Source organism: Myotis daubentonii, chromosome 14 (genome assembly GCF_963259705.1).
Source record: "Myotis daubentonii chromosome 14, mMyoDau2.1, whole genome shotgun sequence".
NCBI lineage: Eukaryota > Metazoa > Chordata > Mammalia > Chiroptera > Vespertilionidae > Myotis > Myotis daubentonii.
In genome coordinates, this window is record NC_081853.1 from 10,429,072 (window position 1) to 10,448,569 (window position 19,498).

At 43.2% G+C, this 19,498-nt stretch overlaps 1 protein-coding gene across 10 annotated transcripts in view; it reads left to right on the forward strand.

The window, feature by feature from the left end:
- CADPS (calcium dependent secretion activator) overlaps positions 1-19,498 on the forward strand; it is a 447,566-nt gene that overhangs the window by 89,945 nt on the left and 338,123 nt on the right. For all 10 annotated transcript variants that reach the window (XM_059663078.1, XM_059663082.1, XM_059663077.1 and 7 more), the window contains exon 2: positions 13,752-13,865. In XM_059663078.1, the coding sequence (XP_059519061.1) occupies positions 13,752-13,865 (114 nt within the window). The remainder of the gene's footprint in view (positions 1-13,751; positions 13,866-19,498) is intronic.

The window sequence follows — 19,498 nt, forward strand, 5'->3', positions numbered from 1 at the left end:
GAGAGGTTAGGAGCCAGCTGTCCCAGATTGCAAGAGGGATGTCCAACTGCTGATTTAGGCCTGATCGGGCAGTCAGACATCCTCCCTCCCCCAAGGAGTCCCGGATTGAAGAGGGTGCAGGCTGAGCTGAGGGACCACCCCATGCACAAATTTCATGCACAGAGCCTCTAATTTTCTAATGATTTAAAAATGTAGAGTTGGTTTTCTAAAAGTAAAGACATTCAGCTTCTGCTACCCTATTTTTTTTCAATTAGCAAGAGCTTTTATAACAGATTTTAAATTTTTTTCTAAAGAAGCTCTTCCTAAAATGTGGTAGATGATCATACTTACTATTTTAATGATAGTACATAAAGCCTATGATTTCACAGATGTCATTGCTTAAAACAAGTTTCAGCTTTTAAAAATATCATGTTATTTGAAATGTATTGAAGGCAAAATATAAAGGAAATAGTAGTACATTGGGATATGGAAAGGGCGTACTCATGACGATGTTACGTGAATTGTTGAATTGGGGAAAACCGTGTTCCAAAGAGCAGTCCAGGGTCACAGGCCATCAGCAGTCCCACTTGTAATACTTTGCCCCGCAACTTTCATTTCCGAATTAGTCAGTCATGCTTTTCCATAAAGAGGGCTTTCAAACTGATTTTTATTTGCTCAAGCCAAATGAATAAAACTCACTTAAAATACCTTTTCAGAATAGGTTATGTAAATGGATGTAATGTAGAAGGTGAGGAGAATTTTATGTAATTAAGTAATATTTGGTTAACGTGATACAATTTCTAAATTTCCCAGAAGTACGACTTCAATGTAGGGTAGAACATATTTTCATCTAATTGTAGGAAGAGGAGATTTTAATTATTAAAATTTGAATAGACCGATATCAATTTTTGATAACCTTCAAGGAAAGGAAACTACATAAGCATTGCTCTCAAACTTATGGCTTTTAAAAAAACTTCACATTTTTGCCATCTTTCTATAGTGAAGAAGAGCTTAAAAAACTGTTTTTCCCCAAATAATGATTTTTTTTAAAAAGAAAAGGCATAGCTCATATTGTTTTGGTTGTAATATATAATGCTGACTTATACTTTAGAGAAGGACTTTATAATTGGAACATCTCCTTATATCCAAAAACAACTTATATTACTGATTGCCTATGCTTACCATGCTACCATTTTAGATTCATTCCCTTGGGACAAACATCGCTTCCCCCTCTTCTATAATACAGTTGCTGCTGTGATAGGAGGCATATTAACCAATAAAAACCTTAGTAAGTATGCTTTCTTTCTTGTCTAGAGAAAACCACATATATCCATTAGGAAAGAATTTGGCTGCAAGTAAGAGAAAACACTTGAACAAATGACTTGAACAAACAGTGATCCATATTTTCTCACTAATGAGAAGGCCAGAGATGGGTGTTTACAGACATGTGCTCAGCTCCTCAAATATAAAAGGACCAAGATCCCTGTGATGCTCTTGGCCTTTCCTTTGTGGTCACACACTGGACACCAGAGATCTAGACAATGTAGCTGTATTCTCAGCAGAAGGAAGGGCAGCAAGAAGGAAAAGGGTTATACCACCGGAAATGTTTGTTGTATGAGAATTTCAAAAGTTTCTCTAAAAGACCCTTGACAGCTTTCTGCCTCTGCCGCATGGCTACTCATAGATGCATAGGCGATGGGAAAGAAGTTGGCTCTAACATGGGAGGGCCTAAGAAGAAGGGGGTAAAAAATGCCACATAAGAGTAAGTGCAAAAGACTAAATAAATGAGTAAAAGGAGCATTGAAAGAAGGTAAAATATTAATGAAAGTGAAAAGGAAAAATTAAGTCATAACAAAAATCTTCTTGTTATTTTTACTAATTGCGTCCTAACTCTGTTCCTTAGACAGTGCTATGTACCTTACATAAATCATCTCCTCTAGTCCTCATGGACATCCTATGAGGTAGATGAGCGTAGCTCCTAAGAACAGGGAAGTAACCAGAGTTAACTGCTTGCCCAAGGACTTGTATTAAAGACACACTTTGGCCTGAGCTGGCTCTGCTTCCCCATCGCCTCTCCTGGGACCGGCACTGCAAACGTGCAGTTGTCTTCACTATGGGTTGGCCCTATTTCAAGCTGCTCCAGATGCTGCAGTTAATGGCAAACTGCCTGCAATTCCGTGAGACTTTCCGGGCCTTGCCTAATGGGTGGGTTGAACCACGAACGCCTGAGTAGACCTAGCAAATGCTGCTGCAGCACTTCCTTCTGCAATGGCTACCTTTCATTTGTTCAGGTTTTCTGCTCCTGGGACTCATTAGTTCAAATCTGAGTTCCGATCTGAGACTCCGTGGTTTCTATACATATTGAATGCTTGCAAATGGACTTCTATTTCAGGAGATTCTGTTTGTAAACAGCTCGTAGAAGCCCGGTTGTCTTCTTAGCCGTTGTGCTGTCAGCTACTCCAGGCCAATTATCTCTGAGTGTCCATGTAAGGTCACCTTCAGGGTTCAAGATTGTCTAGGTCAGTTAACTTTTACCTGGAGATAAATTCTATCCCAGAGTTATGTTCTTAGACTGATTATTTATGGGAGCTCCTAGGAGAGATTTCCATTCCCTCATGCAGTCAGCAGAAGTGTGGTAAGGAATCAAAGAGAGCATGTGATCTCTGACTATACTATAAGGAAGTTGAGGACTTTAAGATTGTACCTTGATGATTTTATATTTCCAGAACCTAACACTGTGCCTGGTGTATATTAAACACAATAAATTTATGTATTCATTCAACAAATATTAGTTTATAGGCCATTATGTGCTCGATACTAGAAGCCTAGCAGTAACCTAGAAAGACATAGTTCTTGAACATGTGAAATATATGCTCTTACAGGGAGACAAGTAATGAAAAGTAAGCACAATTTTAAAATAAAAAAACAAAGGCCCAAATGTCCATCAGTTGGAGGACAGATACATTTTGGTAGAGTCATACAATGGAATACTGCTCAGTATGAGGATGAACAACTGTTGCTACCCCCAACCACATGGCAGAATCTGATAATGCATGACTGCATAAACATCAAGTTCAAAAATAGGCGAGACGAACCTATGATGCTAGAAGTCAGGCTACTGGGCACCTTTGGAGAGGGGCAATGACCTTGGAGACATGCAGGAGCTTCAGGGTCCAGCTTATGCTCTTTATCTTAAAGAAGAGCTGGTTCCATGGGAAAATTTACTTTGTGAAAATTCCTCAAACTCTGTGCTTATGACATATATTTTTCGAAATCATGTTATAATTCAGTTAACTAAATTGATATTAGAGAAAAGTGCTGACTATGATGATGGCTATGAAGGCAATGCCTGGGGTCCAGGGCACCATGATAGGGATTAGCTTGGGGGGCGCTCCTGTAGACAGGGTGGTCAGGGAAGGCCTTCCTGGGAGATGCTGGGTAAGCTGAGCCCCAAGAGTGAGAGGGTAGCAGCCATGGGGAGAGGCAGGTGAAGAGCATCCTAGGTGAGTGTAAGGGCACCCAGGCAAGCAAGGCTGGGGAACACTTGAGAATAGAAAAAAGCCAGTTTGGCTGAAGCCGAGTAAGTGGAGAGCAGAGTGGGACGAGACGAAGCCAGGAGCCAGCAGAGGCCACATCATGCGGGGCCACTGGGCCCTTATCACTTGACGCTTCTTTGGTGCCAGGCAGTGTGCTACGATCCTTAAGCACATCATCTCATTTCCTTTTCATCTTTACAGCAGCCCTGGTCTAACAACTCCCATTCTATACATGAGGAAGCAAGGCTTAGGGAAAGCAGCTTGCCAAGGCCACCCAGCTTGGAAGTGTGTGGTATCCCCAGAACTTGAACCCACATCCATTTGAACACAAGCCTGTGTTCTCCTGACCCTGCCTCTGAGCACTGGTGTCTAGATAGTTACTTCCCAGCATGATCCATGTACCTTTAAGGTTGTGAAAAAAGCACTGATTAAGTTGCACACTCCACCTGGGAAGGTCTTAGAAGGAGCACATGGACTAGATTTTAAAAACACAAATAGAATTGAACACAGGCATGCTTTCTTGAGGGAACAGTATGTGCAAAGACTCAAAAGATGAGAATTAATCATGACAACAGCTAGTGTTTATTGAGATTTCACGTTGTTCCAGGTTCTGCAATGAATATTTTACTTATCTAGGTTAACCTCACAACAATCCTGTGAAGTCGGTATTGGCCCCATTTTACAGATGGAAAAACTGAGGTGTGGAGAGGTTAGTTTGCCCAGTGAACCACAGCTAGTAAGGTGACTACATAAACTGCGCTTGTTTAATCAGTGGTGAGAAAAGTAGGGAATGTGGACGGTTAGGTATCCAAACCTAGACATGGACAGAGATCTGCCTCTAGAGTCCGTGGCCCCACTTCTCCCTCTGAGAGCTTGAGGTGTCCAGGGAAGTGGGGGATATTTGTGGGGCTTCATGATAGGTGTTCTTGAACCTGATTGAAATGATATTGCTGAAGATCCCCTCTTTTTGAGACTTTTATGTCCTGCAATCTCTCCCTTCTGAATTTTCAAAACATTCCTTTGTGCAGTTTTTACCTGCTTTTTCCTCTCCTCTAGACGACAAGTTCCCCGAGGACAATCCCTTCTGGCTTTGATTCCGCTGGGCCTGGGCCTGGCCAGTGAGATCAGAGATTGAGTGTGTTTCGATGATCATTAAACCCCCAGGGCCCAGGCAGGTGATAGGTGCTCTGTAAATATTTCTTGAAAAATGATCACTTTGCTTATCGAACAAAAGGTTAGAGTGAGAATGGATTTGGTCTGAGTGAACAATCAATCGTCATCAGAGGGTGTGCACTTAATTTTATTTCCATTGCTTAAGTATTTAGGAAAGCAAGGTTTATTGGTTTCCCTTCCCTCTTCTGCCCCATCACCCCATTCCATCTCGCCCCCGAAATCACATGAAATTTATATTGACCTAGTCTTGGAAGGAATTCTGAGCAAGAAATTCTGTGAGGCACCTTAGTCAGTACTACACAGTAAAGATTTATGATCTAAGCCGGTTAAAGCTGGCCTGCTTAAAAGAAATTCATGGTAGGGTGTCACTTTTATGAGCAAATCAACTTCTGCCCAATATTTCAGTTTAAATGGTTTCAAGTACATACAAAATAACTATGAGTTTTCCATCCAGCTCCAATATTCCTGGTGAGAACACAAAAGCTCAAGTAGCTTAGAAGTGAGTTCATTCTGTGCCGTTGGCCCGTGCTGTCTAGTACGGTAGCCACTAGCACATGTGACACTGACCACTCGCAAGGTGGTTATTCTGTCCGGGATGTTCTGTCAGTGGCACGTACACAGATTGCAGACATTGCATAGAAACAGGAGGTAAGATAGCTCATTAATAATTTGTATAATGATTTTGGATATACCAGGTTCAATAAAGTATATTAAAATTCATTTCAACTGTTTCTTTTTACTTTTTAAAATGTGACTACAAGAAAATATAAAATTATACATGTGGTTAACAAATATGACTCTGATAAAAGCCTAACTCCTGGCCGGCTCAGTGGTTAAGCATTGACCTATGAACCAGGAGGTCACAGTTCGAATCCTGGTCAGGGTACATGCTTGGGTTGTGGGCTCGATCCCCAGTGTGGGTCATGCAAGAGGCAGCCATCAGTGATTCTCTCTCATCATCATCGATGTTTCTATCTCTCTCTCCCCCTCTTCCTTCCTCTTTGAAATCAAGGAGTTAGGCTTGATTTCATTTATATGGCTTTAAAGATGAAAGCATTTTCAATTGATATAGAAACTCATAATTTTTAAAAAGACCTCACATTATGTCATTGAATAGCTATTAGAATTATCACCATTTTCCAGTGAAAGGTTATCTGCTTTCTAAGTGAGAAGACTGAGGAGGAAATGACACTTATTTATTTAAGCCCAGCCTCTTTCAGAAAGGCATTTCACTCTCTGGCCAATTCAGAGAACAGAAGTGGCTTTTCCAAGACGACACGGAGGTGGGTAGAACGGGGACTGGAATTGTCCTCCTCCTTCTTTCTACTGAAGTATCCCGTTCTCAGACAGTATCCCGTTCTTGTTATGAAGTGCAACTTTATAAACAATGGTGGAAAGAGCAAAGTTTTTAGCTGACTTTTTTATGTAAATTGGAGCTAATGAAAGGATATTGAAAAGAATTTATCTTTTGTGCACTTCATTCACTTATTTATTTAACGAGCACTTCATTTAGTGCCTGTCATGTGTAAAGCATAAGTTGGCCCTGGGGAAACATTGCTGAACAAAATAGTAAGACAAGACAGATCATCTAAAAAATTCAGCCATAACTGACAAGTATTATGGACACATAATATATTTAAGTTAAAGGTGTACAATGTAATGATTTGATACGTGTATATTTTGTAAAATGATTATCACATTAAGATTAATTAACATCTCCATCCCCTGACATAATTACCATTTAGTATATTAGCTATAATCACCATGCTGTGTATTAGATTCCTAGAGCTTGTTAATCTTTTACTGGATGTTACACCCTTTGACAATATCTCCCCATTTCCTCTACCCCGACCCCAGCTCCTGGCAAATACCACTCCCCTCTGCTTCTCTGAGTCCAGCTTTTTGGGGTTTTTTTGTTTGTTTGTTTTGTTGTTGTTGTTGTTGTTGTTGTTGTGTGTGTGTGTGTGTGTGTGTGTGTGTGTGTTTTGTTAATCCTTGCCCAAGGATATTTTCCCATTGATTTTTAGGGAGGGTGGAAGAGAGAGGAAAAGACAGAGAGAAACATTGATGTGAGAGCAACATATCGATTGGTTGCCTCTTGCATTAGCCCTTGATTGGGGAGGAGCCTGCAACCAAGTTACGTGCCCTTGACCTTAATCAAACCTGGGACCCTTTGATCCACAGGCCGACGCTCTATCCACTGAGCAAAACCGGCTAGGGCTGAGTCCAGCTTTTTCTAGTTTCTACATGTAAATGATATCATCCTGTATTTCCTATTCTCTGGCTTTTTTTTTTTTTTTTAACTTAGCATAAGGCCCTCAAGTTTCATCCAAGTTGTGGAAGCAGCAGGATTCCCTTCCTTCTCTTGGCTGAATAACATCGACTTGTATATATAACCACATCTTCTTTATGTATTCATCTGTCTACGGACACTTAGGTTGTTTCCATATCCTGACCATTGTGAATAATGCTGCACTGAACATAGAGCTGCCACAATCTCTTTTTGGAACTGAGACCCATTTTCATTTACTTTGGCTATAGACCCAGATGTGGGATTGCTGGACCATGTGGTAGTTCTATTTTTAATTTTCAAGGAGCCACCATGCTGTTTTCCATCGTGGCTGCACCAATTTATATTCCCACCAGCAGCGCACAGGAGTTCCCTTTTCTCCACATGCAGGACAACACTTGTTATTTCTTGCCTTTTTAATACTAGCCATTCTAACAGGTGTGAGGTGATATCCTCTGGTGGTCTCGATTTACACTTCCCAGACAATGTTGAATACCTTGTCAAGTACCCGTTAGCCATTTGTATGTCTTCTTTGGAAAAATGTTTATTTAGAGTCCTCCTCATTTTGAAATCCAATTGTTTTTATTATACAGTGTATGAGTTCCTTATGTATTTTAGATAATAACTCCTTATCAGATAGTTTGCAAATATTTTCTCTCATTCCATAAGCTGCCTTTTCATGTGGCTGGTGGTGTGGTTTCTTTTGCTGTGCAGAAGCTTTTTTAAAAAAGTTGAACATGTAAAGGCTTTGCATTTATTTAAAATTTATTTTTAATTTTTGTTGACATATAATATGACAAGTAATATTACATTAGTTTCATATGTACAACATAGTAATTCAACGTTTATATACCTTACAAAATGATCACCACAATAAGTTTAGTAACCATCTGTCACCATATATAGTTATTATGATATTATAGACTCTGTTTCCTAAGCTGTGGATTACATTCCTGTGACTTATTTTCTTAATACTTCTTAATACATCCCTTCCCTTTTTCCAGCCATCCCTCCAATCTCCTTCCCTCTGACAAACATTAGTTTGTTCTTTGTATCTGTGAGTTTGTTTCTGTTTTGTTTTGTTTGTCCATTTGTTTTGTTTTTTAGATTCCATATATAAGTGAAATTATGCAGTGTCTATCTTTCTCAATCTGACTTATTTCACTTAGCACAATACCTTCTAGGTCCATCAGTGATGTTGCCTTTTAATTGGATTCCTTTCTCTTCAGATTTTGTGTATTTTTATTTAGTTTTGGTTATGTTACCATAAGGTTCATATACATCCATGTATATCTATAGCAGTCTACTTAAAGCTGATAGGCATGTAAGTTCAATCACATCCCAAAAGCACTACATTTTTTCTCCCCCTCCACTCTTTATGTTTTTGATGGCATGTTTTATATCTTTTTGTTTTGTGTATCCCATGATTATTTATTGTAGTTATAGCTAATTTTGCTACTATTGTCTTTTAACCTTCATATTAGTTTCTTAAGTGGTTAGTTCACTGTGATTATTATATACTAGAGGCCAGGTGCACAAAAATTTGTGCACTCGGGGGGCGGGGGGAGGGGCCCTCAGCCCAGCCTGTGCCTTCTCACAGTCTGGGATCAATCGGGAGATAACAACCTGCTGGCTTAGGCCTGCTCCCGGGTGGCAGAGGGCAGGCCCAATCCCTAGGTGCAGCCTCTGGTCGGGCTCAGAGCAGGGCCGATTGGGGAGTTGGGGCGCCTTCCCCTGTCATGCACAGAGCAGGGCAGATTGGGAGGTTGCGATGCCACCCTCAGTCACGCTCAGGGTAGGGCCGATTGGGGGGTTGGGGCACCGCCCCGTCACACTCAAGGCAGGGTCGATGGGGAGGTTGTGGCGCCACCCCCTGTCACGCACAGAGCAGGGCCCATCACGGGGATTGGGGCTCCGTACCCTGTCACGCACAGAGCAGGGTCAATCAAGGGGTTGGGGAGCTCCCCCCTGTCATGCACAGAGCAGGGCCGATCAGGGGGTTGAGGAGCTCCCCCCCCGCCCCCCCGTCACTCACAGAGTAGGGCTGATAGGGGAATTGGACCACCGCCCCCTGTCACACTCAGGGCAGGGCGGATAAGGGGGTTGGGGTGCCGCCCTCTATCACCCACAGAGCAGGGCCGATCAGGGGTTTGGGGCACCGCCACTGTCACACTCAGGGCAGGGCCAATGGGGAGGTTATGGCTCTACCCCATCACACACAGAGCAGGGCCCGTGGGGAGGAGGGGGTTGGGGCACCACACTCTGTCACACACAGAGCAGGGCTGATAAGGGGGTTGAGGCGCAGCACCCTGTCACACACAGAGCTGCAGAGCAATCAGGGGGTTGGGGAGCTTCCCCCTATCAGGCACAGAGCAGGGCTGATCAGGGGGTTGGGGCGCCTTCCCCTGTCACGAACAGAGCAGGGCGGATAGGGAGGTTGTGGCCCCGCCCCCTGTCACACACTGAGCCGCAGGGCAATCAGGGGGTTTGGGCGCTTCCCCCTGTCACGCTGATCCCAGTGCCGGGAGGCCTCTCGGCTCCGCTAATGCCAGTGCTGGGAGGCAAATTACCCTTTTACTATATAGGATAGAGGCCTGGTGCATGGGTGGGGCTGGCTGGTTTGCCCTGAAGGGTGTCCTGGGTCAGGGTGGGGGTCCCCACTGGGGTGCCTGGCCAGCCTGGGTGAGGGGATGATGGCTGTTTGCAGCTGGTCACACACCCTTCAGGGTGGGGGTCCCCACTGGGGTGCCTGGCCAGTCTGGGTGAGGGGCTAAGGGCTGTTTTCAGGCCGACTGAAGCTCCCAACTGCTCCTTTTTTTATTTTTTTTATTCTGGGCCAGCTTTAGCTCTGGCTCCAGCTCTGAGGCTTCTGCTGCTGAAAGAAGGTATCTGGTTTGTTTTGGTTCTATAATCGAAACACTGTATAACTCCAGCTCTGAGATCCCGGCCTCGCTGAAAGCAGGTTTCTGGAGTTTTGTTTAGCTTCTATATTTGTTACAATGTTTCTTAAACTGCAGGCTCAGAGGCCGGCAAAGCAGGTGGGGAATGTTGGTTTCCTCTGTCACTGAAGCAAGCAAGCCTCATGTTAGTTTCAAGCTGCCTGGCTGCCGGCCGCCATCTTGCCTGGCAGTTAATTTGCATATCTCGTTGATTAGCCAATGGGAAGGGTAGCGGTCGTATGCCAATTACCATGTTTCTCTTTTATTAGATAGGATTAGAAAATTTGTGCATGGGGGAGGGAGTCCCTCAGCCTGACCTGCACCCTCTCATAATCCAGGACCCCTAGGGGGATGTCTGACTGCCAGTTTAGGTCTGATCATTCCTGCGGGATCAGGCCTAAGCTGGCAATCGGACATCCCTCTTGCAATCTGGGACCGCTGGCTCCTAACTGCTTACCTGCCTGCCTGCCCCATCACCCCTAACTCCTCTGCCTGCCTGATCACCCCTAACCACTCACCTGCCTGCCTGATCACCCCTAACTGCTTGCCTGCCTGCCTGATGGCCCCTAACCACTCTGCCTGCCTGCCTGATTGCCCCTAACCACTCTGCCTGCCTGCCTGATTGCCCCTAATCACTTTGTCTGTCTGCCTGATCACCCCTAACTGCCTCTGCCTTGGCCCTCATCACTGCAGCTTCATCCGGAAGGATGTCTGGAATGACATCCAGGAGGTTGTTCGGCTATCCGGTCTAATTATTGTATTACACTTTTATTATTATAGATTTGCCTTTATCAGTGAGATTTTTACCCCCTTTTCTGTATTTTTTTTTTTTTTATGTCTGGTTATGGCCCTTTTTTTTTCCCTGGATAAAGAAGATCATTTAACATTTCTTGTAAAGCCAGCTTAGTGATTTGGAACTCCTTTAGTTTTTACTTGTCTGGGACAATCTCCTTCAATTCTGAATGATAACCTTGCTGGATAAAATATTCTAGGTTCTAGATTCCTTTCTTTCAGCACTATCAACCACCACTCCCTTCTGATAAATCAGCTGATAGCCTTAAAGGGTTTCCCTTATATGTGACTTGTCTCATTCTTGCTGCCTTTAACATGGTCTCTTTATCCTTAACATTTGCCATTTTAATCACAATATGCCTTGGTGTGGTTTTCTTTAGGTTCATCTTCTTTGGAAATTTCTGTGCTTCCTAGACCAGGATATTTGTTCCCTTTCCCAGATTATTAAAGTTTTCAAACATTATTTGTTCAAATATTCTTTCTACCCCTTTCTCTTTCTCTTCTCTTCCTGGAATCCCTATTATGTGAAATGTTAGGGCATGTGATGTTATCCTAGAGATCTCTTATACTATCCTCATTTTTTTAAAATTCTCTTTTTATTTTCCTGTTCTGATTGGGTGATCCCCACTAATCTGTCTTCAAGGTCGCAAATCCATTCTTCCATATTCACTAATCTGCTATTGATTCTTTTTAATATATTCTCCATTTTAGATATTGTTTTCTTTTGATTAGTTCTTTATTATATTTTTATCTCTTTGTATTCTTCTATGTACTCTCAAGTTTTTTGAACATTCTTATGACCATTTCTTTGAATTCTTTATTACTTATCTCCTTTGCATTGGGGTTTTTTCTCTGGACTTCTTTCTTGTTTCTTCATTTGGGGCATATTCTTCTGTCTCCCTATTGTTTGAGTTTCTCTGATGTGGCTAAAATAGCTGAGAAAGTGGTCCTGAAAAAGTGGTCTCTCTGTAGGCTCTGATTTGGACAGTTTGGGCAAGCTGGATAGTTGGAATGGGTGCTGGGGGTGCCTGATATGACCTCTGGTCTGAAGGAGTGGGTTCCAGGTGGGGCAACCTGGAATGTTTTGCTTCCTTTCCCTTCTAATCTGGGTGGGGCTACCGGATGTAGAGGGGGCTGCTAGGTGTGCTCTTAGCATGCCATGTTGCTTTAACTGTCTGTGATCAGGGCAGGGTCTGGGCAGGGCTACTTTTTTAGCTCAATGTTCCACCAGCTTTGTCTTCTCTGGGTGGGACAGGTCTGTTCTGTGTGCATGGCTGTACTTCACTAGTCCTGTTCCCTCTCTAGGGAGTACAGCTCCTCATGTACTCAGTCATGCCCCTCATTCAACATGGCCACCCCTGCCTGTGTGCCCTGTGGCTTTAATTGTCCGCAGTCAGAGCATGGTCTGGGTGCACTACTGCATACCTGCTTCTCAGTTCCCTACTAGCTCTGCCCTTTCTCCCCAGGGGCAGCCTTGTGTGTGCACAGCAACACCCCACTTACTCCACAGAGGGCACCCCTGAGTGTGGGTACCACAAGGTTTTGCTAGCTCCACACTTTCTTTGGGCAGGAAAGCTCCGCATGACACACAGCAGTGCCCACTACCTCAGCACTTGCTCTGGATAAGGAAGCCTGCAGCTGTGCACCACAGCATTGTGTCAGCGCTCCACTTTTTTCAGGTGGGGGAGTCCCTTGTGTGTGCATCTCAGTGTGTGCTATGGTGCCCCCTTATTTCTGCTTGTTCTGGTTCCAAGAGGGGTGCCTGGGGACATGCCACAGTGCTCTGCCAATCAGCCAGAGAAGCTGGAGGGACTCCCACCCACTATCCACATTCAGAAAAAATGTAAATAATGGCGCGCACCAGTCCCTCTTGTTCTGGGTTGTTCCCTCAGCTCCCGGAGAGCTTTCATGGTTTCCTGACCTTCTCTATGCAGTCCCTCTCTCTTGCTTGTTGTGCAGAAGCTGTTTGATTGGCTCATAGTTGTCTGTCAGGAAGAATTGCTCAAAATATAGGCATATGTTTAATATGGTCTTGGGAGAGGGTGGGCTCAGCACCCACCTACACCACCATTTTGGACCCACCTCCTACATTGTTGCTTTTTAGTTAGATGTAGTTCCACTTGTTTGTTTTTCCCTTTTGTTCCTTGTGTTTTCCTTGTCAGAAAACCACTAACAAGACAATGTTAAGAAGCTTTTTTCCTGTTTTCTTCCAGTAGTTTTCCAGGTTTGGGGGGATTAATTAATTAAGTCTCTAATCTATTTTGCGTTAATTTTTGTGAATGGTTAAGATAGGGACCCAATTTTATTCTTTTGCATGTGAATATTCAGTTTTTACAAACCATTTATTGAAGAGCCCATCTTTTACCCATTGAGTATCCTGGCTCCCTTTTCAAATATTAGTTGACCATATGTGCGTGGGTTTACCTCTGGGCTCTCAGTGCGGTTCCGTTGGGTTACGTGTCTCTTTTAATGCCAGCATTATACTTTTTGGCCACTATTGCTTTGTAAAGCAGGGCATTTCAGACCACCCAAGGTGCCTGTGCAGTGGTGTGTGGAACAGCCATCTCTAAAACAAACAAACAGCCCTGACTTGCAGCGGTTGCCAGTCTCCATGCTGTAATTACTCCCACCTTGGCTGATCTCTAGCTTCCAATAACATGTCACTGAATGTGGAGTTGAGGAGAGACATGGGGTAGTAGCCCATATATATCATCTCTACAATACACACCATACATGTAAATAACCCCAAAAGTACAGATCATAGTAAAGTGTGATAACATAATAAAAAAGCAATGAATGTTGAGTATGTATTAAGTTTGACTTTAATATGTTTATTTAACTGTAACTTATATTAATGTTTAGAAATGGCTGTGTTTAACAACTGCCTCACAAAATTCCTGCAAACTTAGCATTCAGCTCTCACATGCCTGTGCAGGCCACCTCCGGCCCACCAACGGGCCTGGCATCTTGTCTTCAGTGTAAAGAATCATGGTCCTTGGGTGGAACAAGTGCTCACTCTGCCTCTCCCTCTGTTTCTTCCAGATCAGCAAACAGCAGCTGCAGACCGTCAAGGACCGCTTTCAGGCTTTCCTCAACGGGGAAACCCAGATCGTGGCTGACGAGGCCTTCATGAACGCCGTGCAGAGTTACTATGAGGTAAGGCACCAGGAGGAAGGATGGCGGGGCTGCTCAGGCCTGCAGCCCAGGCTCAGTGGGAACAGCAGCCTTGGCCTTCCATAGGACCACTGCTCCTGAGGCAAAGCAGTGGGTGATTGGTTACAGTGTTAAGGAATAATTGTATTTTATTTGGGGAGAACTGTAAAAGAAGCAACTGTTTACCAGCTGATTTTTATACCCAGCCCTGTGCTGAGTGCTGTACATGCAATTTCTTGCTTAATCTTATAGCAGTCTTCAGAGTTAGGTCCTGATATTATTTCCATTTTACTGATGAAGAAACTGAGGTTCAGGGAGGCCATGTCAATTACTCAAGGTCACACTCTTTAAATGCCACAGCTATAACTTGAAGTGAGTCAGGAGCCTGTTCCCTCCACATACAGCCTTTCTGAAGGATGTTAATTAACATCTCCTAAGGACAGTGCATTCACTATCTTACTCTCCTCACTATTAAGATGGTGCTGTGAGTTCTTTTTGCAAGTTAGAACGCTGTCCAAAATGCACCACTATTCTCAGGAGAAAACTTAGATGTGAGAGAATATATCTTGAGTATATATTACAAGTAATTTTTCACCTTTAAACTCAGTGATTTACTTATTAGTAAAGAGAATTTGGAATTCCACTAGTACATTTTTTTAGCATTAAATATTTATTTACTTGTAAATTTAAGAATGGCAGTTGTCAGTGGTTACAAGGGGATGAATGGAAGATGTTTGTCAAGGGTACAGACTTTCTGTTTTCAGATGAGTGAGTTCTGAGGAACTAATGTACAGCATGATGACTGAGGTAATGACACTATTATACACTTGACATTTGCTGAGAGAGTAGATCTTAAATAAAAAGAAAATGTTAACTGAGGTGACGGGTAGGTATGTTAATTAGCTTGATCATGGTAATCATTTCACTATATATGTACATAAAATAATCACATTGTAACCTAAAAAAATCATGTGTACAATTTAAATTTATATAATTTTACTTTAAATTTAGTAATTGTTCTTAATGTGAATAATTGGATATTGTGAATATTGGCTATCATTGGTACATCATTAATGGCAAGTGGACATGCCATGCTTTCCTATTGGCAATGTTTAACTGACATACACATTTTCAAAAATGATTATTTGGTCATTGAAAGACATTTTACTTTATATTAATCTATTTCATATGATCCAAATATTCTCTGTGTTTGGAATCCTGTGCCTCAAATGTCTTACCCATTGTCAAGGCTAGCTTAAAAGCATTAGAAACTATCCTCTAAGCATGGAAAAACTTATGGGATGTTGTCATATGCAATTCAAAGTAATAACAATAAACTCTAAAATAAGTGTAAGGAAATCCAACAAACTGAATTTTTCACAATGGATTACTTTCTTTTTAAAATTATTAGGGAGCAAATTATTTCAGATCAGAAACTTTGGTGCTCTTCCTTCCACTCCTACTAGAGCAGGTGACTCCTCCTTTCATGGGGAGTGGAGCAAGACCACAATTAGACCCTGGGAAAACGTTATTGATTAGCTTGCCAATTAGTTTTTCATAGTAAACAGCCTTTGTCTTTATGGTATTTGCTGAGTCTGGCCACAGACTCATTTTACATGTCATTTCCTCAGTGAAATTTCTATGCGAATCTATTTTAGAAGTTGGGTTCATTTTTATACTTGTCAAATTTAAGTATTTCCTTTACATTTTATGAGCAGTATCAATTATTGGCAATAAGGGCCAAACTTACTGCTTTACCTGATGTGATGTAATTTTTCGGTTGCATTTAATGGAAAGTGGAAATGAGATTTGGAATCACGATGAGGGTATGGCAGTGAACAACTTGAATATATTTTATAAACTTTCTGTCTAGAAACTGCCAGGAAATAAAATGAATCCCTGCCCCCCCCTCAACCCCCCCCCCCCCACACACACACATACACACACCCTTTCTTCAAGTCCTGAAAGCCAGTTCTGACCAGACAGAACCTTATCGATAGTTCATGTTTAAAGTCATTCACCAGTTTATAAATTTCAAGAATGCTCATCTTAATTAGAAAGCTCATTTGACTAATGACATAAATGAAAAGAAAGTGCCATTTCTATTCATTAATTAAATTTGAAAATTAGAAGTCATCAGCATGCTAACAAGTCTCTGTCAATTACCATTATATCCACAGTGACCCTATATTTTCTTCTGTACTGGCCAGTTTGTTTGAAATCTAGGCTTGGAGAAATTACTGACTGTTTAATGTTGAGATTTGGGTGACAGGAATAAGGTGAGGTATGAATTTTCACCACAGTCCTCAGTAAAGTTTGCAAGCCTTTGGGTCACATTTCCTGGGCCCCCCTGCAGCACAGACCCCCAGGCAGGGGCCAGGGCCTGTCTGCTCCCCTTCTCCCTCCCCTTTCCCTTCGCTCTTGGTGACGGAGAAGCTAATGTCTCTTCCTCTGCCCTAATCTGAAATGCAATTACTTTTCTGTCAGTGTCTGTCTTGGTCATGAGTCTTTGGATTACAAATGACAGACACCTACTTCAAACGGCTTCAAAATGAGCTTTACCTGCTCCAGCCTCTTGAAGGCCCAGGAGGCCTGGCTTAGCTGTGGCTCCGTCCTGAGACGCAAAGGCGCAGCAGCACAAGCATCTTCCTCCACACACTCGGCTTTGCTCTCGTCCGTCGGCTTCCTGCTTAGGCAGGCTCGTTCCCTGCAGTCCCAGGAGCACAGAGAACCTCTTTACTGAGGGTCCCAGCAAGAGGCCAGGTGACTTGGATGGAGTGACATGGGCCAGGCGTCTTTTCTGAAGCCGATCACAGTAGAAGCGGGGGGAGCAGACCTGGACGCAGGCCTAGGACACACAGCACCTCTGAGCTCGATGCAGGCTCAGTCCCAGCAGAGCCATCTGTATTGAAAATGCAATGGTTTCCCAATGAGAAGTGAGGGTGACGTTTACCAGGAGAAGGGGGAATGAATGCTCGCCAGAAAAACTTCACAGGTATTCTCTTTCTAAACTCTTTCTCAAACACACACACACTTTCTCACGCACACTCTCACTCACATACACACACACTCACACACATACACTCACACTCACACTCTCGCTCACACACTCTGTCACTCACACACACTCACTAACACACACATACATCATGCACACACACTCCCTAACACACACATACATCACACACACACTCAAACACATATACTCACATGCACACTTGCACTCACACACTCACACACTTTCTCACACATACACTTTCTCTCACACATACACTCACTCACACACATACACTCACACACACTCACTCACATGCATACTCACACACATACACTCACACATACTCTCACACACTCAATCACTCACACACCCTCTCAGACACTCTCACTCACACACACTCACATACACAAATATACACTCACACATTCTCATATATATATGCTCTCATTCTTATACACACTCTCTGACATATACACACTCACTCACACACATTCTCACATACACACACTCACACACACATACTCTCTCTCACACCTATCCCACCCACCATATCGCCTCTCCAGTTTACCAAGGTAATGTCATTAAGAAAAAAATCTTTACTCAAAAAGTCCTGAGATTATTGCACTAGGCAAAGTCAAAGTCAGCGTCAGGCGTTGGCCTTGTGGTGGTAAAGAGTAACCATTTGTCACACACTAGAGGAGTAAAGACAGTTTCCACCCGTGCCCATCAGCCCAGCGTGGCCCTGGCTGGCCAGCACTAACCGGTAAGCTGGGGGGCCTGGGCGTGAGCGGGGCCAGGAGAGAGGGAGGCGCGATTCTCTGAGGCTCTCCAGAGCATGTCGGCTTACTTTATCCTTTCCTGGTGGCCCTGGCTGCCAAAGCCGATCACACAGCACAGCAGGTTAATCCTTAATCTCTTCCATTAGGGCTTTGAGGGCTGGCACTCTGAGATCTGCCCAGCAGCCCCAGCCTGTTCCCACAGCCACAGCCACAGCCCTAAGACATCAGAGAGCCACCCATTCCTCCAGGGCCCCCACGTCTTTTCTAACTCTCAGCTCCAGCCGCACTGACACCACCCACCTCCTTGGTTCCTTCACACGCTGGGCCTGGGCCTCAGAGAAGAGAGGTGGTGGAAGAGCTTTACAAAGCCATCTCATTCAGATCCCACCTGGAAGGAAACGTGGGGTGTGGTGGGAAGTGAGGGTGGAGATCGGTGGAGACGCACATGCACTCGGAGCACCGCAGCTGATATCGGGCGTCAGCCATGCCACTGCTCTGATTTCTGCCTGTTGTATCTTCTTTTTAGCCGATCTCCTCTAGCAAAGGCCTGGGTAGCGTTTGTCAAACTGCCTTTGAATGTGTATCACAGAATTCTCCAGTTGCTAGCAACAGAAACGGACTGTGGTTAAATTAAGCCTTAATAATAATAACAACAAGAACAAGTGTTTGTTGTTTTTGCTATTAAAAGAAATAACCAAGCATAAGAAAAAATGGAACTGGAGCAGACTGACCTTAGGAAGCCAGGGACAGAATATAACAGGCGCCCTGTCACTGGTATGAATCTACTCCTACCCCATTCCATCCCATGGTACCCCACTCTGAATCTGAACCCCACCATCTACCACAGGTCATGGCCCCAGATGTGCATCTGAAGTTTGCACCAGGATCCCTTAATTTTTGGTAAGGGATCTCTTTAAGATCCAAAGGTGCATTTTATTTTAGAAATTAACATTCATCGTGCCTCAACAAAGGTAAATTTTGTATTTTTTCCATGTAGAAAGACTTGTTTTAAGTAATTATGGAAGTAAAGCATGCCAATTATAAAACTAGACAGTGTAAGAAAAAACCTAAAGGAAAATGGCTAGAAAAATACCTGTAATTCCATCATCCTAAACAATTACTATTAAATTGGGGTATATATCTCTTCAGATATTTTTATATGTCTGTGCACATACCAATAGCTATTTAATTTCTGTATTAAGATATAAAATTACTATGATATATTAATAATCCACTTGTTTATTAGCACAGTAGTTTTCAATCTCCTTTCTACCTCTGCAAAAATCACACATATGACACCCTCATCAGTAGAAGGTTTTATTACCTATGATGTTCTTGACCCAGGGTCATGCTCCTATCCTCCTAGCCCACCTCACCCTTACCATTGAAATCTCCAGGTTAACAACAGATCATGGAAACCTTAGATGCCAGTGGGAAAAATAGCTTATTTCATGGCTGCATGGTAATCTGTTAAAAAACAATAGGTAACTTTAGTTACATTCTTTTTTAAAAAAAAATATATATTTTATTGATTTTTTACAGAGAGGAAGGGAGAGAGATAGAGAGTTAGAAACATCGATGGGAGAGAAACATCGATCAGCCGCCTCCTGCACATCTCCCACTGGGGATGTGCCCGCAGCCCAGGTACATGCCCTTGACCGGAATCGAACCTGGGACCCCTCAGTCCGCAGGCCGACGCTCTATCCACTGAGCCAAACCCGTTTCGGCTTTAGTTACATTCTTACAGCAGACACCATGCTCACCAGTTGACACTCATTGTCTGGTTGAATTCTTTCCCAAGTCCTACCAGGTCGGTAGCTATGATTCCCATTTGAGAGTTAAGGAAACTGAAGGCCCCA